The 26,138-nt window shown below is 37.9% G+C and overlaps 2 protein-coding genes across 2 annotated transcripts in view; one reads left to right on the top strand and one right to left on the bottom strand.

Moving 5' to 3' along the window:
- Positions 1 to 5,354, top strand: part of PolZ2 (DNA polymerase zeta subunit 2) — a 7,515-nt gene extending 2,161 nt beyond the window's left edge. The window contains exons 3-6 of the mRNA XM_019053789.2: positions 650 to 837; positions 1,932 to 2,106; positions 3,548 to 3,692; positions 5,137 to 5,354. Of these exons, the coding sequence (XP_018909334.2) occupies positions 650 to 837; positions 1,932 to 2,106; positions 3,548 to 3,676 (492 nt within the window). The 3' untranslated portion in view covers positions 3,677 to 3,692; positions 5,137 to 5,354. The remainder of the gene's footprint in view (positions 1 to 649; positions 838 to 1,931; positions 2,107 to 3,547; positions 3,693 to 5,136) is intronic.
- Alp12 (Alkaline phosphatase 12) lies at positions 3,889 to 26,138 on the bottom strand. Its single transcript, XM_019053782.2, has 9 exons — positions 25,860 to 26,138; positions 22,202 to 22,404; positions 13,165 to 13,357; positions 10,895 to 11,058; positions 10,124 to 10,337; positions 8,598 to 8,731; positions 6,586 to 6,796; positions 5,134 to 5,352; positions 3,889 to 5,012 (listed from the first exon to the last, which is right to left on the bottom strand). Exons 1-9 carry the CDS (start codon positions 25,927 to 25,929, stop codon positions 4,846 to 4,848), a joined length of 1,575 nt encoding a protein of 524 aa, XP_018909327.1. The 5' UTR covers positions 25,930 to 26,138; the 3' UTR covers positions 3,889 to 4,845.

Raw genomic sequence — 26,138 nt, 5'->3', positions numbered from 1 at the left:
AAATTAAGCATAATATAAGTCAGAAGTTTCAAATCAGTGTGATTTTTGGTGACATTTTGATCAAAATAGGTTGTTTTGATTTGAGTTATCAAAAATACAGTAATAATTAGATTTTCCTATGAACTATGGCAGAAGCCTGAGCGGAATACTGGAAGTGCTTGATAATCCAAAATTCATTGAAACACACAAAACCACAAAAAATATGTATGGACAAAATGATGAAAACTTTGAAAAGTGAAAAGCCAAATTACTTACCCGCTTGCAGGGAAAGCAATGAGATGATAATCCAGGTATTACATGACATATGTATCATTTATTTCCCTATGTACATAAGTATTTTTACATCCGAGTCATAAATTGTAGTTCCTAATTTTGAAATTTAATCCAATCAATAGCATCTTTCTATGAGGGGGGACCTAATATTTTAGTTGTAGATTATCTAGAAACTTCCTAAATTATGAATGGAATCATATTCTAACTTAAAAAGCACAAAAACCACACCAACTCTGAAAAGTCTGACTCCTCCAAAAATCGTTTAAAGTCTTATTTTCCATGAATTCTCGTGCCTTTGCGTTTTTCAAGTATTGCACTTATCATTTTTCTTTTGCATGATATAAGTATTTCAAATCTATTGTGCTTTGTTTTGCAGGTATCGCGATACCCACCTCTGAATTCATACATTAATGATTCATTGATAGCCATCAAAGACCTATTACTGCGAAAGCAGCTGAAGAGCGTTCATGTTTGCTTCTTTAACAACGATTATTCTAAACTATTAGAAAGGCTAGTCTTCAACGTGCAGAACGTTTTTAGTGAACTGGATCCAGAAAAAGCTGAGTAAGTGAGAATTCTCCCCCCCCTCTTTTCTATAGTTTATTTCTATTAGCATAGCATGAATGGAACATTAGACAAGGTAAGAATTAAAACATTCCGATATATGCTTTCCGTTTAAAATTGTACTTACTTAGATCATAATACACACAACATAATTACTGAAATTGTCTCCTAACTAAGATACTAACGTTTTCATTCAGAACTGGTTACTAAAAATTTGAGCTTCCCTCTCATTAAAGAAACCCAAGTCTCAAATTGCCCAGTACAACAGTTCCAGCAGGTTTCTTTATCTAGCAGTTTTTTCTCCCCAATTTGTGTTGTTCAAAGTGTTAAGAACATGTAACAGCTGAGCTGATGCAATGAGATTGAGATTGGCCCTAATTTTACACCGCAGAGACTGTTACGGTAATGTTTTGCCTGTTTTAACTCATGTAGATTATGGTTTTTTTAATGAGCAGGAATTTAGATTTATGCATCAAAAAACGTTAATATCTGGGTTAGGAGTTTCTTTAAATAATTTTGTCGAACAAGTTGTGTTCTTTGCAAAATTTAAATAAGAAAATATATCATAATGCCTAAATTTGCATATTGTCAACTGTCAAGTGGCTCATTCTATCTACTTAACATTGGGATCACCCAAGCGAAAAGAAATCTTTGTTGTTTGAGGGAAGTCTTTCAGTAGAGCAACTCTTTCTAAGTTGGGTGAAAAAGTGGGAATTTAAGTTCAAGACAAGTAGATTTTTACAATTCAATTCATTTTCAAATTGAATATTCAAGGAAAATGCTTTAATGCACTTGGGAGCTCTTGAATTTTACATCACTTTGTTATTTTATTAGCGACTGCCCAGCAGATTAGCCAGTATTTCTCTTGCTGTATGTAGCAGCTTTTGAAATGTTATTAAGAGTTGGCTGCCCATCTTTCTTCTGCTCAGTGATGTATATGTAGCAGGAGGTAAATGAGTAGGGAGAGGTAACCTCCATTTTAAGCATTCTTAGATGTCTTTAACATGTTCTACATCCTTGAGAGTCTATAAGTTTAGTCTTAAAATGCTGTCATGAACCCTGTTTTTATATCCTGTGTCTGTTCCATTATGCAGTCAAATGTCTGATCCTTATCTCACAAAACTGCAAGAATCCATACGTGCAGTTTGTTTGAGGCTGACAACCATCAGTGCTCACACAAAACCTCTCGGTGAGGAAGCAGCTTTTCAAATTCAAATTGAAACAACAGAATCTGCGGCAGCTTCCCTTGCAGATGATCCTGATCATGATGTATGTTTGAATTCAATTTATTATGCTTTTTATTATATGTATTGCTTCATGGTTTCCAATTAGCCTTCAAAGATATTGCAATTAATTTTCTCGTAGAATGCTGCGTTTTAAACAAGATAGTTTATTCAAACTGATATAGCTTTTAATAATCATACATACTTAAATGGCAGAAAATTGACCTTAGCTTATCCTATATTGTTCAAGAACTCAAATAGCCAATTTCTTGATAGTCTGAATTTGTCTAAATTTTGCTTTATCTTTTCGAGGCACATGATTAAGTTATTTGATGCTATTTATTTTATTATATTAAGACTCTGCATGATATATATATGATATTTGTGTAATTCACCCTTAAAAGTAATTTAATGCTTTTTTTTGCAAATACTTTTTTGTTTACCATGTAATGTCAATGTACCATGCAGTTGAAACCACTCATTATGCACACAGTTCATCTCTTATCGGTCGATTGCTTCTTCTCAAAAGAAACGCATTCAAGCACTTGCTTTCATTCTCGGTTACCTTACTTTTGACTAAAACCAGGAAGAAGTCAACTGGTACCAAATTGAAACTAAAAACTGAAGTAGTTTGACGTTGTGCTCCTCTTGAAACTTGATGAAAAACGTACAGTTTCAACCTCAATTACCACAAACTAAATGTTCTCCGCTAAATGTGTAAATGTGTTTGATTTTGGACTGTTGAAAATAAGTCTTACTAAATAAAATGCTCTCAATTCAATTTTCTCTAAAGCACAGGGGTTCTTTCTAGCTAAGCTGGGAATATTTTAAAGGATCAGAGCTGTAGGGCAAGCGGCTCAAGCCAATATGTTGCAATGTTATGAAGTTCATTTTGAGAATTTATTTATTAATGCCAGAACAATTGAAAATTTTGTTTTGCAATTCTAATTTCAATTAAATTGTATCTTGCAAAAACCACTTGTGTCTAATTTTTCAGGTTTTAATTTTTTTGGTTGATAAAACTTTATCAAGATTAGATACACAACTATGAAAGAGGTGTAAAGACTAGTATTAGGGTTATCAAATCTTCTTATGAATTTTTACACCACTTGCATGATATTATTGACTCTTGAAAAGTATTATTGATACAAGAAAACTTTAAGCTTAAAAAATGGAATTCTTGCGTGACATGATTCAATTCTCTTTGTGATGCGCACAGAAATTTGCCGGAATTTTCCATTTAAAATATGCACCCATCAACAAATAAAGAAGTAAGTTGCCTTGTAAAATCTTGCAATGTTGCAATCAATTGAAACGGTTAGTTTTGACCCTTTCATAAATTTATCAGAAATCAACCTTTGTGTTGTATGAGGATGCAAAACACTATTTATTTTAAAAGTTTGAAGATCTGTGAAGTTTATGTTTTCTTTCTGTTTTGTTTTGTTTTGCTGTGTTTATTTCAAAATCAAATGTTTATAATTTTTCAGCATTTCCCTTGGATTGAAATCGAGGATTGTAAATTGTCTCAAGATCCCACCAGCGTAGAGTTATTGCCAATCAGGAACATCAAATCTGACTTGTTTGAGGTGGAAATGTTTTACCAAAAAATGGAATGATTCTCGCTATCTGTCTGTAAGTGGTGAACATCAATGATTCTTTTTGTCCTCTGTATTCTATCAATATGTCCCTAATTCCTAAATTCTCAATTCAGTGGACCTGTCAAAATATGTTTTCTTTTTTTTAATCTTTCTCTTCTTCATATACACTTGATAACTTGATTTGTCACAAGGGGGCTGATTATAACTGAAAAATGTGTGTGTTAAATTAGTTAGCGTTGATTGAACCTTCTGTTCAAATTAATTTTAAGGTTTTATTGGGTTTTTGTACAAAATGTTAACATCACTTTTTAAATACAAGTATTTACAGAATACACACAATAACAAAATTACTTATTCAAGTAATAACATAAATATCAACCATGAAATAAAGTTTGCTGAGACTTTTTCTATTTATGGGAACTTTCAGTCTTGCTTCCAAGAGGAACTTGAATTTTTTGTTCCCATTCTACCTCGTATCTACAATACTTTAAATTGTTTTCTACATTTCATTTTATTCCCCTCCCAAGCAATTTTTCTTTGATCATGGGGTCCATAAATTGTTATATTTTCCTTTTTCTTACCATCTGGAAGAAATTCTCAAATAGTTTACGAACAACAAGGAAGCTGATTTTTGAGAATTACTTTCTAAAGTCGTTGAATTCCTGTTTTTGTTGGTACAGTAATGCCTCGATTATCCGCTCATCAATTATCCGGTGTGACAATGAGACATATTAATCTGATATGTTTCTTGTTTTTACTTGCTTCTGTCACAATTCATTCAACAGTTGAGGTATTACTGCACTTCTCATGATAAGAAATAAGAGGAGAGAGCTTACGTTTTCAGGATCATTGAAACATGCAGAACAATTTTATTATGTTTTTTTTTTCTGATCGGTTTATTTTAAAATTATCTTCATTCTGCTGGTACAGTCTCATAAAGTCTCTACGGTATTCAATTGGCAGAACATAAAATCCGATTATCAGAACTTTGAGTTCTTTTAAGTTTGTAGTGCATTTATTACAGGCTATGAAGTAGCTCGAAGAAAACTAGCAGGCCAATCATTACAACTTCATTGGTAACAAAATGAGCCACATTGATTGATAAATTACTCAATCTTCAGGTCTGGCCACTGGTATTGAACTCCTGTTTTTGTTCTGTTTTAAGAGATACCAAAGTCAATGAGATATCAGGACATGAGAAAAATTAACAAAAAGCCAATCAATAATCCTAATATATTTTGGCTGGAACCAGGAGCGCTAGATCCTTTGTGTGGTCCAATTTGTGCTGCGTAGGAAATCACATGAGCTACAAAGGTTTGTTCGTGAACGCCATGGAATAAATGTGCCATTGGCCCTGCAATGAAAAATACAAATTTGGTTAATCTTCTTTGCAATGAAAACTTTTATTCTGTAAAATTGTTGTGATTTATCCTTCTTATATACCCATTCAATTAATCTAATTTTTATTTCCTTACCAGTTGCGTAGACTGCTACATCACCACCTCCATGATGCGCCTCGTCATCAGGCACCGCTGCAATGTGCGAGTAGTCCCAGGCGGTTGTATCAACTGTCGTTGGGTCTTTCCTTGTAAATCCAGAACCTTTCCGCTCATATTGGAAATTATTCATTCCACCGGTCGCGTACATTAGTGTTGTGTATGGAATTTTATCCTCCCGAGAAGTCTGAGCAACACCTGCAAAGACACATTCAAAATCCACAACTTAAGGTATGTTCCAAAATTTTTTGCATGGAGTTTGAGGTTGATCGGCTCAAGTTTCTTTTGAAGAGGGGGCTCAGAAAAATACGCAACATGACATCTTCAAGAGGATCCCTTCTACTCTCAAATGAAACTCAACATGATGCTTCAATGGATCAGAAAGCTTCATTCACAAATGTCCCATCAGCTTCGATCTCAAGGTCTCGCTTTGCTGCATGAGCATGAGCATGTAATGATTTTTTTATTTATTTTTTCATTGAGGTATTGAAAGTGAAAACTCCTCACAATATTTGTCAGGTTTCGCTTTTCCTCAATAATTTTCACTCTTCTATACCACAGTACTCTCTCCACAATAAATTGGCAACAGACTGAACTATGTTTTGCTTATGAAAAACTTTGGTCAAAACGAGCGGCACTGGGAATAAAAAGGGAAGTTCAAGGGGCCAGATTATTCCTCCACTATGGCAAACTTTTTCTTATTATGCGTCACATTATTGAAAGAGATTACTGTATTACATGTGCAAATTTTTAAAAGAATTCTAACCGCCAATATGTGTCTGATTCATTTTTGGAAACTTTGTGTCCTTCATGGCAAGAGGAAATTAAGTGAAGGTGTTTCCAAATTCGTATCCCTGTCAAATCATGATTCTCTTATCCGTGGCCAGTATCTTATCCAATTTTATACAGAAAAACTAATGAACAAAGTCACTTTAACTTGTTACCTAATATTATTTTTGTCCGCAAAATTAATCACTGAAATTTCTTTGAAATGAAGTGCAAAACTTTTGAAGAAAACATCAAAACAATATTGAGATGTTAAGCAACATAGCGTCTTAGCTTGAATGGCGCTTGTGATACTTTGGTAGGAGGGTAATGATATATTGATAGCTGAAGTGCAAAACTTGTATCTCCACTGCGGTGTTCCAAAATTTTCGCTTCTGTTTTACTTTTCCCGAAGAAAACAAACCAACTTTATAGCTTGAAATTTATGCAGAATATTCTGCTAACAGATAAGAAAAATCGAGGAAGTTCTCCAGAAATTTTGTTGACTAGTTTTCCAAAGAAAAAATAAAGAACAACAGGAAGTTAACAACGTCGGAAACGGAGATACGTGGTTCCGTACTTTGGCCATCGATATGCACTCATATTGGTGAATGAGAGTATTGAGCAATCCAAATTAAAAAAATTGTATATCTCAATCATAGTTACCTAAAATATTCCCTCCTCGCTCTGGATACCCATTAATTGTCAAGGAGTGTGTATGATCACTCGTCACAATTACGAGTGTGTCATCAATCGCTTTCATTTCATGCAGCAGCGTCAGTGTCTTTTCAATGGCTTGATTAAACTGGATAGTTTCTTCCAATGCTTGTCGCGCATGACCTCGGTGATGAGCAAAATCAATCATACCTCCCTCTACCTTAGAAAAAACGAAGACTTATGAAACATGAAGTACCTAATGGTTGAAACTTCAGAACATAAAATTTTTTTAAAGGACGGTCTGGGCTTAAAAAATTCTGAACAGCTGAATAATTTGTTGTTAGAGTGAAGGTGAACAAAATTACAGGGGTATGCTGATTAATAACATTTAATAACGTTATTTGTAATTTTCTATTTTTTCCGATTTTTTAGGGGAGTTTCTGCCGAAGAAAATCATGCAATTATCATTTTTTTCCTTTGATCGGAAATCCCCTATAAAATTCTTTGAACTTGACCAAATGGCCCTTATAAAAGGCCTGATTTTCCTTCCAAAATCCGGTATTCTAGGAAAGTTAGCCTCCGTTCTTTTTAAATCTTCTGGCATTTCTTGAGTGCTATTTAAGTTCAAGACCTCCACTTTTCTGTTTTTAAAATTGACTAACTTTTTATCCTTTAAGTCTTGTCAGAGGAAATCTATAATGTACAGGTTAGTTTGTTTTATCTACCTCGAAAATAAATCGGAAAGGTTAAAAGCAATAAAAAAATAATGCATTTTGTCAGGCAATCAAGAAAAAGGGGCTATTTTGAACAGGAGGATTGCCTGAAAGAGATGTTCTAAGTTTCATAGTAGAATTTGTTCCTGAAAGATGCACATGTGATAATTGATAAGCAAAAAAGGCATCATTTGCTTATGAGAATTGATTAGCATAAAAAGTATCATTTGTAGAGGAAGTCGAGGGATTTTGCATCTCCATAATACCATCTTTTAGTTGGTTTTCGAAGGAAATACAGTATTGCGTTCTTCCTCATGATGGAATCTAGACCAAGGACCATTTGAAGAGCTCCGATCTTGAGGCGTAGATCAAAAATATACTTGCCATTCATTTTTTTTTTGTATCAAAAGCAAGAAGCATAGAAAAGAGGTTATAGGTATACAGCCTCAAGGGCACTAAGAGTATTTATTTTGTTTACACCTGTTTCTCAGTCCCTCCTTTCAATCTGCTTTCTCGTTTAATGAAGCTCTCTCATCATTTTTGAAATTTTCTCATCTCTTTTTTTCATACCAATCAAGAGACACCATTATCTCTGGATTATTCTTTTTATTGTTTGATCATACCTCTGATATCACTCGTGACATCATCAAACGTACATAGGCACTGTTGATAGATGTATAGGTACTCTGTCTTTTCCACCATGTGACTCCCTATCACATGTTTCAATGTCTTTCTCCCACATCAATGTGCAGTGCCCCTCTTACTTTTTAGTGCTTATTTCATATTTAGTTTCTCATGTTTTCATGTAATGACATTTTATAAGTCATTGCATTGATTCTTCTTGATTTCTGTACCTATTTCTCCTCAATTAGCTCGTTTAAAACTACATAGTACATTTATATCTGACAGGACTTGACATTAGGCTTTCATCCGCCCACATGCAGACCTGATAGGAGTATTCTGGATAATACATAAAGTGGAGTGAAATAAAAAATCTATTAAATAGTGACATTATGAACATGGTGTCTTAAAGTGACATTCCATGAGAAAGTTTACTGTGGCTTAAGTGAAATCTATTGATCCCTGATTTTTCTGTTGAAGAAAGTTTTGGAAAGACAGATGATAAATTCATCTATGAAGATAAAAGATGTGCCAGTCCTGTGCTAATCAGGATGCAATAGTTCACTTGGATGAAGAGAAATTTTCTTGCAATGATAAATGTTGTTTTGCTCGCTTGCTGGTTGTTTGCTTGTGTGGCTAGAATTAATTGAGGAATGATTCTCATAGTTGAATATCCTTGAAACTTACCACAAGAACAAATCCTCTTTCATTTTTGCGTAACATTCGAATAGCAGTTTCAGTCATCTTTGAAAGAGATGGCATTCCATTTCTCGATTTATCCCTTTCGTTTTCCATCTTTAAGTGTCCATTAGCAAAAATTCCTGGAAAAAGGGGCTGAATATCAAACAAATTTATATTTAAGCTGAGCTGTTACTTGATTAGGGGTTGAGGGGTTAGATCATGAATATCCTACAATACACACTGAGGATGCATCTATTACAAAGTACAAAGTACAAATTACAAAGTACATCAAGAAACGCCGGTATCTGAAACATGAGTTATAGCTTCGGCTGGAGAAAAAAGGGAGAAACAGGACTTACAGTAACTAATGAAGGACAGAATTTAGATAATTTACATTGTAAATTAGGAAGAAAGGGCTGAAAGATAAAATTTAGGTCTGATTAGTAGAAAAAACTGAAAGATTAACAAAAGGGGCAGACAGGTAAGAAAAGGGCTGAAAGAATTATAAATTGGAGAAAGGGCTGAAAGTTAGAGATAGGTAGAGGTCTGAATAGAGGATATAAGGACTGATAGATAAAGAAAAAGGGCAGATAGAGAAAAAATAGGGCAAAAGTAAAAAAGGTCTGAAAGTGAGAAAGAGAGTGTTGATCGAGTAAAGTGATAATGGATGCTTCTGTCGTCACAGTAGTGTTGTCATCGGTGAATCTGAGGAGTGAGACTTGTGTAAAGTCATGCGCGGTAGGATTTCTGTAATCTCTGTTACCATCGGATGCTTAGATTGAATCTCTTCCAAGAATATAACCATAGTTTATATTATAAATTGTTATTGGATGTAATATCTAATGAAACTTGAACTTGATGGATTTACATCTTGGATCTGTCACTCAATGTCTTTGGGAATATTGACCTGAATGACCTGAACCTACTCTTTACTATCTGTCAGTTTTATGTGTTAGTAAACAGATTATTGGGACCCAAGATACATTATAAATGTAGGTATTAGTATAGAATGGTTGTGGACTATTATTATGTAGTGAAAATTCATATGTTTGTGTATTCATCCTACTTTTCAACATGGTATAACTTTTTGCTGCAATAAGTACCTACAAACTTTTGATAAGTAAAATAAGTTCAAATTCAACAAAAATTACTCTATTCAGAGTTTTAGTGAAACTTCTTGTCTCATTGATGAAATGAAAGAGGTCGAAATGCTATCCTTTTTTGAGGAAATAAAAGACTCGCCACCCCTGGACCATTCTTCTTCATACTCTGTATTTTGAAGATCAACTAGTCCTCAATCAAAGGCTCCCACTGGCCGACTGAAAATCATATTGTTTTGTCCCATCAGAGTCAGGATGAGGAGTTAGGACACTGTCTCTAGATCCCTTGCTTGGACTTTCTACTAATTAGATCCCTGAACTGGGATTACTGGTCTAAGTAAAATTCAAAGATTTTAGCTAAACTGGCATGGACTGGAACTTAAGTTATTGAGTAGTGAAATGGCAGGGAACAGAATCATCTTTTTTGCTCACCCATGACGAAGCTGACATGATCGATATCAAGAGAGTCCAAGTCGCCACTTTGATTCAAGTATGCATAAGTAAACCCACGCCACTTTTTATCATTTTGCCACTGGTCGATAAGGTCCAGGCCATCGCGGCGACTGCATGCCCATGTGTCAATCGGATCTTGCTCTGTGGGGGTGGAGTTTGTCATCAAGCATTGTCGCCCGCCACCGAAGATCACCTACAGCCACCAAGAAATGCTTAGTTACGAACATTTTTCACCTCACTAATTGAGATAAATTTCTGTTAACCATGGCTTGAAGTTAATCTTTTTGTAATATCTCAGTTGACTGTAACCAACATCAAAATAAAAACTTTCCCAGATTTAAAGAAGAAGTTTGTTTGATGTCAAGTAACCTAATGAATGAAATTTCTCATTTATCAGTTTCATCACAATTTTCATCTGATTTATATCCATGATCTCCTAGCAACAAATTCAGTTTTCCATAGGTATGAAAATTAGACTTTTCTGGCAGTTTTATCAAGATACTCTCTCTGAGAATGGACTTAATATCTTTCATAATCGCACTCATATGCAAAAATACGAGTGCTCCAAACATTATCCCTTAAGTTTGAAGTCTTTGTCTCTCTTCCATGTGAAGGGTTAGTAATTCGTATCTATTTTCTGTGATGAAAACATGAAACCGTGGCAAAGTTGATCATATTCTCGAAAGTCTTAAATTTTTAGTGGTTTTTGATTCCTGTTTTTCGGTTTAATAAAACTGGAGATAACTTTACCTTAATATTTCTTCCTGGCTCATCCTCAACTAGTTGCCTGGCAATATCTTTGCAGAGAGAAGAACTCCTTGGCATTTTGGCCTCACATTCCCACCGCCGGTTAGCTACATGGGCGTATAGAGCGCTGGGAGTCGCATGTGTTACCCGTGTTGTAGTTACAAATCCTGTCAACCATAAAATAAGTCAGTTACCACAGAGAGGATTGCATTGTTCAAAAATCTTATTTTTGTTTGAAAGCTAGTTGTACAATAGGCATCTGATCGATGTTTCTGCTATTCCAAATTTTGAACCCACTATGCCTTGGATTGTTTTACCTCTATCTCTCGCTCCCCTCTTCATTTATCTTTTTCTGGGAGTTCAACACTCTTTTATCATAACTTTCATGTATCAAGCTTCTTATTATCTCATAGTTGCACCAATACTATCCAGGATATTGTGCTGTGGTCAAGGCCGGATTTAGGGGGTGGCCATATGGGCTGCGGCCCATGGTGGTAAATTTAGAGAGCGGCAAATTTTGCAATTTTTTTAAATGTAGGTTTAAGAAAAAATCGGATTCAGAAAAAAAATTACACACTGGAAAAGGCGACAAAATCTCCAATTTCCGGAGAGTATAGTAATTTCTAATTTTGTTGTCTATCGGTGATACAAGAGACAGCCCCTTTGATTAGTCGAGTTAAGAGAGAAACCAAACACGCGATTTAGCCTGGAGCGGCGCGGCGCAGAGAGCAATGATGACGAGGATTTGATATGAAAAGGAAAAGCCCTCGGCGCAGCGGTTGGCATGTAACACATATTAGCGCCTACAAGACTGCACGCACACTTCACGCATTGCGTCAAACACAGTGAGGTCAGCAGCGGCCGGTCGGCGTGAAACGTATCGCGCCTACAAGACTGCATGGATACTTCACGCATTGCTCTAAACACAGTGCGGCAGCGCGGCGCGAGGGCGGAAGTTAAAATTCTTAAACCAAATTTATGATTGTTCTTTCATAATTTTTTCGTTCATTTCTTACAAATTGAAGGCCTTGTCCACACAGAGATACGTTTACGGAACTTAACTTTCGCGCAAAGTTCCGTGAAGCGCTAGTAGTGTTGACAGGACTTTCGCAAAAAAATGTGTCCAACACGAGTAAACACGTCTTATGCACCCCTCCCCTTCCGGCACGTTCACTTAATGGTTTTTATTAATGAATCAAAACGAATGAGAAGGAGGCGGCAAAATACAGGCGGCCCATGGGCAGATTTTTTCAACCGTTTTTTTGCACTCCAAAATACTTGAAATCTACAGGATTGAAAAAGTACTTCATATTTTGATTTTTTTTTTTAAGTTTTTGTCGAGAAAATTATATTCATCTTAGAGGAAGTGTGAAAAAATAATCGAATTTTTCGCGAGTCACCTTTCTGCAGCAGTTGACTCAGTTGGGGTGCCCAATTGAATATGCTAAGACACGGAGACATTTTTTCCAATACCTGCTTTGTCAGTGGCACATTTTTATCATGAACTATAACAACTACGGGGCTACGCCTCCTGACCGCCTCGTAGTCGAACCCTCCGAGACCCTTTGCTCCGCAGGCGTTATGCGTTTCACGTTACTCTCATGATTTTACCTATATTATAGAGCAAGATGTAAAATTTTCAAACGAGTCGAAAAAAATTACAATTCTTTTTTTCATTAATCAAGTTCACCCAGAAACTGTCCAATTTTCCTTGCAAAAGATGTTCTTTCTTCGCACTCAATTAAGTTTACTGCTTAAACCGCATGAACAGTAGTTTTTTCTTTTTTTTTTGGGAGGGGAGAGGGTTAGTGTTTTGATTATTTGGACGTATTTCTATCAAACAGAACTATGTGGAGGTGAGAAATATGGGGTGTGCTCTAGAAAGCTGCACAAGAAACAATTTAAAAGAGGGCGTGATTCCTTTTGAAGAATTGGAAAAGCGGGATATTACATTCTATCAAAAGGAACTAAGCGCCAACTGAATGCGGGATTCATGAGCCGCGGGCATGGGCCGAGAGCGTTGTGAACAGGGCTCATGAGTTAAAGCGCCCCGACGACGATTCCCCCCCCTCCTACTCGGCTGCTCCATCATTGCCGCTGACGTCACTGGCGCTTTATTATTCTCATTCACTCTTACGTCTAGAGAACTAACGAGCACACCCCATATTTCTCACCTCCACATAGGTCTGTTTGGTAGAAATACGTCCATTTAATCGCCGAACAGAAGAATTTTCCCATCCGAAGACGGTGTTCAAAGTCAAACTATCGCAAACCTGTGTCTTTGCCAGCTTGCTGGGCCCACTCCAGGATGGAAGAGACGCGGGCTTCTTCATGGAGGGAGCCAACGCAATCGTTGAGTTTGACGCGCGCGTCCACCCCGGCCGTCTCGTAGTTCGTCTTGACGCCGCTGAACAGCGCTGTTGCCGTGCACGCTGAATCAGGAACCTGCTTGTCAACGGCATAAGTCTGGAAATAAAAGGGTCGTCAGATGAATCACTAAATACAAAAAGGGCTCATGTCCAGAAAACCAAATTGTTCAGGAGACACAAAAAACTGTTTATTTCGTGGTAGATATTTTTTGGGAAGTCGTTATGTTTAAAAAAAAAAACCGGCGCTCTGCTTCGCCCCGCGCCGGTATTTTTGAACATACTGACTTTCCAAAAAAATATCTACCACGAAATAAACAGTTTATTGTGTCTCCTGAACAATTTGGTTTTCTGGACATGTGCCCTTTTTGTATTTAGTGATTCAGATATAAATCCCATTTTCCATACATTGACGGAACTAGGAACTGTTTGGGCTAGGGTGGGGGGGGGGGGGGGCTCAGAAAAGCACCTCGTTAAGTAGGGTACAAGGGACACTTAAAAAAACGCCTTTTTAAGGATGATTTGAGGGGCATGGAAGCCAAGGCGCATTAGAGCAGTTTCTAAAAAAATTGAGAAATTCATGATTTCAAGTAAAACTAGTCTTAATACATATTTTGCGAAAAATTCGCTCCCGAATTCCAATTTTTAAGCATCAAAAAGTCTGTTTGAACTTTCTTACCGCCATAAGGATCCATGTACTTCCGAAACCTTAAACGCGTATTTCTCTAAATAGCAAAAACTGCACCAATGCGCCTTGTCCTCCGAGCCCCTCATTTGTAAGACTCTCAGCTCCAGACAGGAGTTTGGAGGAATTGGGGGATTTCTCTGTTCCTAAATTTGGTGTGGAGGCTCCCCCCGGAAAATATTAAAGATTGAGTCGTCTCAGGAGCAATTTTGAGCAGTTCTCACAAAAAAATGGATACCATTAAAATTACGAAGGTGATAAACATGGCAACATGGCATACTCGCATTTCCCAAAATCCTTTTTATTTCCTGGGAGGAGGCAAGTAGATTTCTGGCTTCATACTATAAATAGATCCGCTCATGGTTTTAAGAAAAAATAACGGAGATTGACCTCAGTAGTCGCCAGATAGGTAGTTATTTGATTCGTGCCGAGTTATGTATAAAAAATCGTTGTCATTACCTTCACCAACATATTTAAGAATTTTTGATCATTCTTCCTAAAATTATTCAAAATCCGTTTAAAATTAACGAACTTTCAGCATAAACTCTTTTTTGCAAAAGTTTTCTTGTCGCCCCATTGACTTCAGTTAACAACATTCTTATAGCGTTCATTTTTCAAGTACTTTCGTGGAGAGTTCCCATCTCACACAAAGTACCTCAGTCAGCATATCTTTCAATGATCTTGTTTACGTTAACGTTGTATGGTCTCCGCTGAAGTCGAATTGAAACGTCTCAGAGTAGGAGTAACAATCGGAGATGTTAAGCTCTCTCAACTATCCTGGTACTACACGCGATAAGGAACTAAAATTAGTCAGTTTAGAGAGGATGCGGCATGCAAGTGCTCGAGTTTGTAAGGTAACGGTACTTGATATTCCGATCGTCAAGTGTTTTCTGGAAGCAAGCCTCCCTTGTTTCTCTCCAAAAACTCGAGGAAAGCGTTGGAACAACTCTTATTTTTGCTCTGGTAAAAGTTTGCCACAGGCCCATAGCTAAAAGTACCGCATGCCATAGCCATGTGGTACTTTTCCGCACGAATGGTGCCCTAAATAATGTATAACTTAAGCGTTCTCTCAAATTAGAGCGTTCTCTGAACGAAGCGTTCTCTTAAAAACCCCCTCACCGCGTGAGGCAACTATTCGAACACGCCAGTCGTCGAGGTTGCTTACTCCCAATTCTGAAGGCTTTTTTTGCCCACGGGCCAGATAGTCTATTGAACAGCCCTCCCATTCGCGCTCCTCTTTCGTCTCCACGGAACGGCCATGGTGGCGTAATCATCGAAATAAATTTTTGACTTTCCCAGTTCTGGGCTACATCCTTCGACTGCTCCTCGGCCCAACCCCATCGACGATTCGCTCCGTTCGCACAATTTGAGCATTATTGTAGTCGGCACAAAATTGACATTTCCAACCAATGCGATTTAGTCTTAACAAAATCGTAAGTAGCTGCTTGTCTCAAGCAAAGCACACACTGTTAAAAAAGTTCGATGAATCCGAACTAGTTAGGAGCATATGGAACTAGGTTTTGTTCGGTACACACAACCGAATTATTCTGTCTACTCAACCAAACTGTTTGGTCCGCTGAACCGGACCATAAGAATTTGAGATAGTTCGGTTGCACAAACCGAACAGTTTGGTTGAGCAGACCGAATAATTCGGTTGTAAGCCCCGAACAAAACCTGGTTCCATATGCTCTTAACTAGTTCGGATTCACCGAACTTTTTTTCTGTGCACGACGCAGCAAATGCTGTTTTTACATTCAAAAGAGGAGAACTCATCGATCCTTTTTCTTTTTTGCAGGGTGAATGGTATAAAAATGACATTATCTGACGATCGGTGCAAAGTTCTTCAGTGCTTTTTTTACGGCTCGGTTTGAGCGCTCGTCATCAGCTTCTTTTTCTTCTTTTCCATTCGCTTTTCTTTTCTTTTTTTGTAATGCGTAGATTTTACTTTTAATCGTTTGTTTCATCAATTCTAAACTAAAATAATCTTCGATTTACCGACACGAGTGATTTTAATCACAATTTTATATTTTACAGGCCAGGGCGCTGCGTTTCGTCTTATAGCTGACAAAGTAATTTATCTGTGCTGCTAGGCGCTGCGCTGCGATTTTGTGCTGGTGCTAGCCGGAACGAACAATCAGCGCTAAACATCGTTGTGCGTAAGGTGATGACAATTCGAGTTACGGATGACAACTCAACATTATTTCGTGGCGCTGACATGCTGCGGCTGCGCTGCTAAACCACCCACGGGAAAAAGGACCTACCTAATTGCCGTATAGAAATTCAGCGAGTAAAGGGGTTTTCCACAAATCATACTTCGATGTAAAATCGCTCAAGTAAATCCGTTGTCATAAGCATGTCTAGTTCAAGAAACGTAGTCGTGGAAAAAGTGGCGTGTAAAGGTTTAATACTCTCTCTGTTGGCACAAAAATGAGCTCAACCCTTCGCAACTTATTCCTTTGGACACTGGAAAATGTGACACTCTTTGGTATCTTTAAAATTTTGGGGGGGTTTCAACATCATTTTTGTGCCATTGGACGAAAAAATGTACGTTCCAATCCGAACATGTTGGGCTACGAAAATGAAAGATTGAATCTTAAAGTAGATTTTCCTCAAAATGTTTTCCTGCGAACTTATCGTTGCCAAAGAAACCAGTTTAATAATTCTGGTTTGGTTGCTTCACGTGTCAAAATGTTCGCTAAAAATTTTATAAACAATGGTGCCGAGTATCGCAATTTTAAGTTTCTCTGCACTTTTCCCGGTGAACAGCCTAAATTAACGGGTCCATATGTAATGTACTCCTTTACACCTCTACCGCAGGACTAACTATCGTGAAGCGAGTTCATTAAGAGCTTTAAAGGACTGGTCTAAAGTTTGAGAAGAAATAAAGAAAAGGAAGCTTCTCTTGGATGCACCCGTAGGTTGCCGAAGAACAATTTCCGGCGTATTATTCGTCTCAGCAATGCGCAACGGTGATTCAAAGACAATAAGACATTTAATAGAATAGAATTAGGTCAGAGTCAAAAGAATTTTAATGCATTGCAACTTTGCAAAATTTCACTTGAAAATTGATTTCTACGTACACCGACGGGTGCATGTTTTAAAACGTATAGGAAAATGTCGTCAAATGGACGTATTCATGCTAAATGGAACTATCGGGTGTCTACAAGTCCGGAATTTCCGGAAAGACCGGAAATAGTACCGATTTTTTAAGGGCGGTTTGGAAGTACTGACAAAGTGCGGAAATTTCGCAAGAAGGTCCTGAATTTTTTTCATTTCTCTGTTATTTTCGTCGCAATTTGAGCGGGAAATTCAACTTTTTGAAATTTATCGAATTTCGTCAATTGGAGGTATTGAAATAGTACTGAATATATATGTTGAGAAGGTACTGAATTTCTTGGGAATGCACAGAAAAAGTACTGATTTTTGGCCAGCGTGTTTTAGTAGACACCCTGAACTATGTGCACGTGGAAAGATGGGGTGTGCTTGTGGTGAGCTGGACAAGAAACAATGTAGAAGCGGACATAGTTCCTTTTGAGAAAATAGAAAAGCGGGATTTTACATTAAATCAAAAGGAACTGAGCGCTAACTCGTGAGCCGTGGAAACGTAACAAGAGCGATGTAGACAGGGCTCATGAGTTAAAGCGCCCCGATGACGAGCTCGTCGTCGTCGTCGAGCCCGGTTGTCACCGCTGACGTCACTAACGCTTTAAAAGTCCTGTACATTCTTATGGCCCTCTACTGACGAGCACACCCCATTTTTCCACATGCACATAGTTTCATTTTGCATGAATACGTCCAAATTCCCAGAGACAACCTACAAAAAATTGTAAAAGAAAATTTGCAATCGTCGTTTGTTCAAAGAGATAAATTTCTACCTGAAAATTTGCCTCAAAATAGCAATGCAACTTATTAGCTTAATGAAAAAATTAAACACTAAAAAGTGGCCCAAAACTGTATATAACAAGGTGGAGAAATGGTGCTGGGTCCACACCATTTCGCTGGGAAACAAAGCCAAGAAATACCAAAAATTAAATTTAGAGTCAAAAATAATTTTTTTTTTTTTTTTTTTTTAAATTTACAAAAACTTTTTTTAACAAAAAAATTTATTTTTGACTCTAATTTTAATTTTTGGTATTTCTTGGCTTTGTTTCCCCGCGAAATGGTGTGGACCCAGCACCATTTCTCCACCTTCTTATTAGCTTAATTATTAGCAGTTTATTAGCCCCCGTGGCTCAGACCCCATCATGTGTCCATTCCGTATGTTAGTCGTTAAAAATCGCCGGTGTTATTGTTATTTTAGTTTTAATTTATTGACACGTTAACTACATATTTAGACAAAATCAAGTTTCAAAAATCAAAATCAAAGTCAAGTCAAGCTCGTGTTAGGACATGATTGATGATTTTTACGTACCTTTCAACGGAGATTGTTCACCAATTGAATCAGTTTCTGTTAGACGGTCGTAAGTCCAAAAACTCTTGAGCCCCAGCGTCCTGCGTGATCAATGACAGCCAGGGCTCATGAGTTTTTCGACTTACGCCCGTCCAACAGAAACCGATTTAATTGCTAAAAGACTGCAATTTTATCTTAAGTTACCCTTTACAATCATCCCTAGGATCATTCGTGTTCTCGCCCTCTATTTTTCAAAAATTTACTTCGATCAATAAATGAATTATAATAGTAAAGCTCATTTTTTTCTTTCTAAGTGGTCTTAATCCTTAAAATCCGTTCATTAATGACTAGGAAAATAGTTTGATTCGTTATATTTAGATTTATCTCTATGATGAGACGGAGCGGCGCGCGGCGATCATTGCTCAGGGTGTTTAGCGGTCCGAAAAGTCCTAAAACAGTGCCAATTTTTTGAAGACAGTCTGGAAATATTGTAAAAATGTGGAAATTCCACCCGACTGTCCAGAATTGTTCGCCTCATGCCATGCGTGTTTTTCTTCTGACAACCTGTCAACCAAAATAGGTTCCTGCTCAATTATCTCGATGGAAATACTGCCGTGCTGAGGAAAAGCATCGTATGAACACTTGAGAGTTGTCAGATTTCCTTAGACGCAATGTTTACCCTGGTAAAAATTGGCGATAGGAGCTTCGTTTCAAAATACCATAGGAATTCTTATAGCCGGCTAAAGAAGGCAATAGAAAATCATATAGCTGGCTGTAGAAAGCGGAGCAAATCATATAGACGGGCTATACGAAGCGATAAAAAAGTGTGCAGCTGGGCTATAGTTCTTATCGCCGGGCTTTACACTTTATCGGCATTGGCTATAAAAGGCTATAAGAAATTTTGTAGAAATTCGTGTGCTTTGGAAATCATTAAGTTTGATACGGAGCCAACATAATATTCACAAAACACACATTATATTTTCCTTTAATACATATCTTTTTTCATCAATTAAAATGAGAATAATCCATACAGGATGTGCAAACATTTGAAAATCATGAGTTAAAAAACGCTGACTCCGCAAGATTATATCGGAGCATAACACAGAGCGGCGAGCGGCGCACTATGGTCCGAATAGCCGGTTTAAGCGGCAATAAATCGAAAAAGTGAAGTTTGGAAAAAGTTAGATTTTAAGAGGTAGATCGATAGTACATACTGTAGAGAAGACTCCTGTAAAATTTCACTTCGATTAAAGCACTAATAAAGATGTGACAAGCCTGGGAAGTGCGGCGCGCAGAGCACTTTATGAGTGCGATTCCAGTTACCGAGCGGCAGTGCTGTGTTTAAGGGCTTGTTTTCGTCGTTTCACCGTACCTGAAAGTGTTTGGGCACTTGATTCACAAAATATAAGATAAGTTTAAAATGTTTTATGCTGAAACTTTTTTTTTTATCATATCTAATGCTCTAGATTAACCCTTAGACATAGTCAGTTTTATCAATAAAATCGCAGAAGTAGGACCCAAAAAATATACTTAGCACCTCTGAGCACCTCGTAATTTTACTCGGAAGTTATTGTCATGACTCTAGACTACCTTCAAGTCTAATGGCTGAACCATAGTCCACCATAGCCTCAAGTTATTTCTCATGAAAAATGACGTTTTCGCGTTTCTTATCACTTACTACAATTAGCTATCATATGCCATTGACGATGACTTTTATCATGTTCCATTGTCATATTCTAGCAAATCGAATGCATTAGAGCCTAAATCTGCCCAGGCAGAATAATACGAGTTGATGGGGTTGATCGGGACCAATTGAAACTTTGTGCTCAAGAACAGCAAAGAATCGCCTCGAGAGGCTACTTTGAGGCCCCGTAAAAGTTTTTTTTTTGACGTTTTAAGTGTTTCAAACATATAATCTATTAGTGTAGATATATGTTAGCATAAGTTTAGCCTGGCAGACGAAAACAAGTCTAAACGGTTGATCGGTGGGACTTGAAAGTAAGGCTCCCGAGCAATGAAATTGTCTTAGGAAGCCACTTTGAGGTCCCGTAAACGTTTTTTTTTTACGTTTACCCATGTTTCAAACAAATAATCTATCAAAATGGATATATTTAAGCTTAAGTTTCGCTTGGCTGACGAAAACAAGTTCAAACGGCTGATCGGTGGGACTTGAAAGTAGGCCTCTGGAGCCATGAAACGTAGAAGTATTATCCTGAGCTGTCTTTTTCAAGTTCCCTTGATAGTAGTGTTTGACGAGGCTCTACTTTTAGCTTCTTTATAGTCCATCCAATGTAAAATTAATTTTTAAACTTATAAAAAAAAAAAAAAAAATTCTACCGGGAATTGAACCCGGGACATCAAGAAGATGAGTGAGACGCGATGCCAACTGCTCCACCGCTTCAACTCGAACTTGTGATCTCAATTTAAGGTTTGTGAACAAATTATTACCACAGTTATATAAAGTATAAAAATGTTAAAAATGGATTTTTCCTGAAGAATATTAGCATTTTTGCACTCAGCGACCCTAAAAACCCCTGAAAACTCATATTGCGAGGTTCAAACATACGTATCTGATTTAATGCCGCTTAAACCGGCTATTCGGACCATAGTGCGGCGTGCTGCCAGCGATAAGCGCGCACCAGCGCCTACAAACCTAACAGGGATACTTCACGTATGGCGCAATGCGTGAAGTATCCCTGTTAGGTTTGTAGGCGCTAAGGCGCTTTTCGCGCTGGCTGCCCGCCCGCCGCGCGGCAGCGTGCCACGGCGCTTGAAGCAACTATTTCACACCAGAGGTATTGCACAGTATCATACGAAATTGAAGGCGCTCCAACATATTAGGAATGGCAGGCATCCTTCAAAAGTACGGAGCTTTCCGCGTAAAATAAATCAAGATACTACGGCCCAAAAATAGAGTGGGAGTAAAAAACTCACTAAGTCCTAGCATCCGTAATTAGTAACATGTAGCATACACTTTATCGCCTGGTTGTTGCTCAATCGCCATCGGCTATAAAAGGCTATAAGAAATTGTGCAGCCGGCTACAGAAGCTATTGAAAATCTTACAGCCGGCTTTAGGTCTATGGTATGTTGGAACACAGATTCTACTGCCAATTTTTACCAGGGTATTTTTTAGGAAAGTTATGAAGGTTTTCCGTGAAATTTTCAAGCGCTTTAGATGAAATGGCGAACAAAATTATCCGAAAAATTGTAAGGAATATATTCATAGGTTTACCAGGAAATTCGTGTTTTATGCAAGGACATTTGGCAACGCTGGAAGTCTCATGCGGCGTTTTTCCATAGCACGGCAGAATGGCAGGGTTGCTGGCGGTCTGGGAAATCAGTGAAAGTCAGGAAAAGTCAAAGAATTACTGACACATCTATTAGTCACTAAAACATATCACTGATTTCCAACTGTTTACCCTTTCTGGTCATTTTTATGCATGGCTTAGTTGTCAAGTTGGGCAAGTTGTCAACGAGCTATTGAACGCCTTTTTTCATAATTTGATCTCCCAATAAGGAAATGATGTCCAAAGTATAGCGGAGTCAGCGCATTTTTTTAAAAAAAGGGAACATTTTTATCGAAGGTCAGGGAGTTAAAGAATTAGAAAACTTTGGAGTCAGGGAAAAGCAAAAATGGTCAGGCAAAAATCAGGGAAAGTCAGGGAATTTGAAAATGAAGAAATTACGGCCACCCTGAAATAGATTTCTTTCGCATAAATGAAGCCAGATTAGCCAAGAATATGTACTGAAGATGCACTAAAAATGCTAATTTTGAAGACTTGACCCAACTAATCATAGTCGGCTAATATAACGCACCAGCGTAAGTGTCCGTAGAAATTGAACTTATAATGAAAAACTGGTAGCCTACCTTGAGTAAGCCGGTGTTGGGGAATTTTTCGAAACTGAGGCTTCCGTCTTCACCGGCCTTATAAATGCGAGCAGCGGTAATGGTATTGGGTCCCATTCCGTCCCCCACGAATAAAATAACGTTCCGAGCTCTGCCCATGTTCCTGGTTATCCCCAGGGATGATTTCAAATCCTTCTCGCCTTGCGACATCCAGAAATCTTTGTCTGAAAATCAGGAGTCAATCAGTCACACTCAAGTTTGACGCGACTTATCTCATGATTCATCCTCTTGTTATCATTTTAACCAAAATATATCATTACTCTTTGAACTACTTACTCCAGTGGCGTGGCGTGCTTTGCGATGTATCGATTGATCTGTCATTTAAACCTATGGAAAAGTATCGATAAACAGGGTGTTCGCAGCGAACACCTTAATAATCGATTATTTACCACAGCTTCAAATGGGGAAATATCGATAGATCGAAAAGCACGCCACGCCACTGACTTACTCACTTAAAAATTATCTCAAATTACCCTTATAGACATCTGCGGCCTGATTGTTTGTTGGAACTCAGCGCGACAAGACATAAAAAACCGCTACATTACACTACACGGAAGGATATTCTGCCGTGGGAAGGAAGAACGCCGTATAAGCCATCAGGCGTTGCCAAATTTCTCTCGACAAATAAATCGGGACAAGTTGTGAATATTTCTCTTCCGATTTTTCAGAGAATTTCGCACGTAATTTGATACATAAGGTCTGATAATGTCAAGGAAAAAAATTCCATAGCTTTCCTCAAAAGTAAATATTTTCTGAGAGGAAATTTGGCAATATTCGAACTCACATACGACGTTTTTACTTAGCACGGCAGTATTGTGACTTGTCTTGCCTTTATCTTGCTGACAAAGTCAAAAAGTTTCAGTAATCAGATTTCTAATTTTTTCTTAGTATGCTCCTCTAATCTCAGGTATGAAACCAGCACTAGAAAAGGAGCCAGGAGCCTTCGCTGCATTTTGACCTCTTCCTGTCAAAGGGAACAATTATTACTAATACTGCATCGAATGCTTGTGCATATTTCTTGTCTATTAAGTGAACGGGCACCTCGTGTCATTGAAAATTGCAGTAAAATTGAAGTGAGTTATAATTTTTCCTTGCATTGGGAAATGCATATCTTTCTGATGAACAGGACCTTATCGTATCGGTCATTTATTTAGTATCGGCATTTATCGGACCAAATAATGAAGGAATATTGCAAATTTATTGTAAAGCAGCAATTTTATTGCATTCGATTGCAACTTTTACGGATGAAAAAGTGTAAGGGATTATCCCCTAACACTTTTTTTCCCCTTGAAAATAATCACTACTCAAAAATAATACCAGATTACCCCTTCTACACAGCTTGTTTTTTTCACTCTATTGTCTTAACGTTGGGTATGAAGCATGGAATAGAAATGAGTCCCATAAAAATAAAAAAAATCCCTCTTTGAAGAGGCTCGCTAATGACATTCATGAACTGTCGAGAGTCTCTCTACGTAATTCAACTCCAAAAATCCAGTCAAAACCTTAAGTAGAACATTGTCTTGATTTAGGATTGTGAACATGTCTCTTTATTGCTATTTTTTATAGTATATTTTGTACACGGGGTTGCATTTGAATCCTGTAAACTTTCCGGATTTTACTTTGAATAAGTACTTTTGAAGTCGTGCAAGAAGTGATGAAACAATTAGTTATTGTTACGTATAATTTTAAGTGTGTGTTGGACAGTACAAAAAAAGAGAAAAAGAATGATTTACCGTTGTTTCCTGTTTAATTGTTTTAAAAGGATGTATCTGATGATGACTGACTCATGTCTCCCAATGGGAATTCCCGATAATCGTACTTTCCCCGTCAGATCACCACTTCGCGAAAGTAGCCTTATAATTTGGAGGAGGTCTTGTTTTAACATTAGGTCATCGGTGTCTGTTGATAAACAATTTTGGCCTCTTGGCATTCCTTTATCAGCACTTATCTTGCTGTGCTGCTCTGACACGTTGATCGATGCGGATCGCGTTTATCTCATTTTTCGTCGCTATAAAAACTTGCTCTCTAAATGGGGGAGAGACGTTTTTTGTCACGAGGATGTAGGAAAACGGTAATATACCTCGTGCGTTATTATTTTCTCTACAGGGGGTTTCAGTCTTAACGTCAAAAAACATAGAAGGATCAAAATAAAACTATTCTTTTCTCTAAAAATAGGTTAAAATTCTCAAATCCCTCCGCACTTCAAGGGTATGCACTTAACAGGTGTGAAAAAATCGGGTAATTCTCGAATGAAAGAGTCCTTTTTTTGGGGTTTTTTTTTCATGATTTTGGTACGACGAGGAGATTTTTTATGTAGACTCTAAGTGTGTGCCTGAGAAAAAAATTATGGAATGAGAATTTCTGGGAATTTTGATGGAACATGCATCATTCAGACGCCAATTCTATTCCGCTGGAAAAAATTGCGCAAAAAACTCTTCCGAGAATTTGTCTCGGTGCAGCTTTAGAAATGCTTCTGAATAGATAGTCTAAAATTTCATCACGATCCGATTGTTAGAGGACTCTCAATTCAAGGAGAACTCGATTTTTGAGACCTCGGGTTCAAGGGGAGCCGAATATACAATCCCTTCCGGACCCAAAAAGTATCAGAAATACATGTCGTCTCAACAATCCTAAATCAAGATTCCTCTCGTTCTAATCAAGTTATCGACTCGCAATGTGGATTTAATTATTGTAAGTAGACTAAAAAGGGTTCATAAACCTGAATTGAGAGGCTCGGAGGACAAGGCGCATAAGTGCGGTTTTTGAAAAAATTGAGGTACTATTGATTTCAAGTAAAACCAGCCTTAACGCATATTCTGTAACAAAACTCTCAAATTCCAATTTCTAAGCATCAAGAAGTCAGTTTGAACTTCTTTTCCACCGTGCCGTGGTAAGGAAGAACGCCATATGAACCTTCAGGCGTTGCCAAATTCCCATTGGTAAAACACACGTTTTCCGGTAAACTTATAAATATTTTCCCTCTAATTTCTCAGATAATTTTGTTCGAAATTTCACGTAAAGTTCCTGAAAATTTGAAGGGAAAATATTCATAACTTTTCTTTAAAAAAAAAATAATTTTATCGGAGGAAATTTGCCTACCCTCGAATGTTCATACGGCGTTCTTCCTTGGCACGGCAGTATAAGTATCCATGTTATTTCGAAACTTCAAACACGTGTTTCTCGATTTAGCAAAAACTGCACTTAAGCCCTCCAAGCCCCTCAATTCAGCTTTGGTCCTGAGTGGGGCCAGATCCATCCCGGAAAGCTGTTGTGATGTATGTAGCTTCTCCATACCACCAGTCTCCTGTTAAGCGCGAGTAAACTGCCCCCCTTCCCCGCAAATAATGTTTAGACACGCCAGCTGATGCGGTCCATCAAGCCAGTGGCGTGGCGTGAATTGCGATATATCGATCGTGGTGCCATTTAAACCTACGAAAAAAGATCGATTATCAGGGTGTTCGCAGCGAACACCTTAATAATCGATTCTTTACCATAGGTTTAAATGGCATAACAATCGATTTATCGCAATTCACGCCACGCCACTGCATCAAGCATGAAAAAAATCTCGATTTATTTTGAAACATTTTGATGAAATTTTACTCCTCTGTGCGGGACTGACCTTCGAGGATCTCCGAGGCGAGGGCAGCGGCGAATGGTAGGAGGGCTGCGAGGCAGAGGGCGCGAAGCATGATGACGTCACAGGACACGAAGCACAACGACGTCACGCCGACGTCAGGGGGCACAAGATGATGACGTAACTGGACACAACCGAAACAACGTGATAGCTGACGGAAAGATTGACCACGTGCGGGAACGAGCTAACGACGACGTAGCCGCCGGAACGCGAACAATGCGGCCGATGGCTGCAGACTGAGCGGCATTCGCCGTCCGCGGTCCG

This window comes from Bemisia tabaci, chromosome 6 (assembly GCF_918797505.1).
Source record: "Bemisia tabaci chromosome 6, PGI_BMITA_v3".
In the NCBI taxonomy this organism is placed as follows: domain Eukaryota; kingdom Metazoa; phylum Arthropoda; class Insecta; order Hemiptera; family Aleyrodidae; genus Bemisia; species Bemisia tabaci.
Note: the sequence above shows the minus strand (reverse complement) of the source record. Positions and strands in the feature narration are given on the sequence as shown.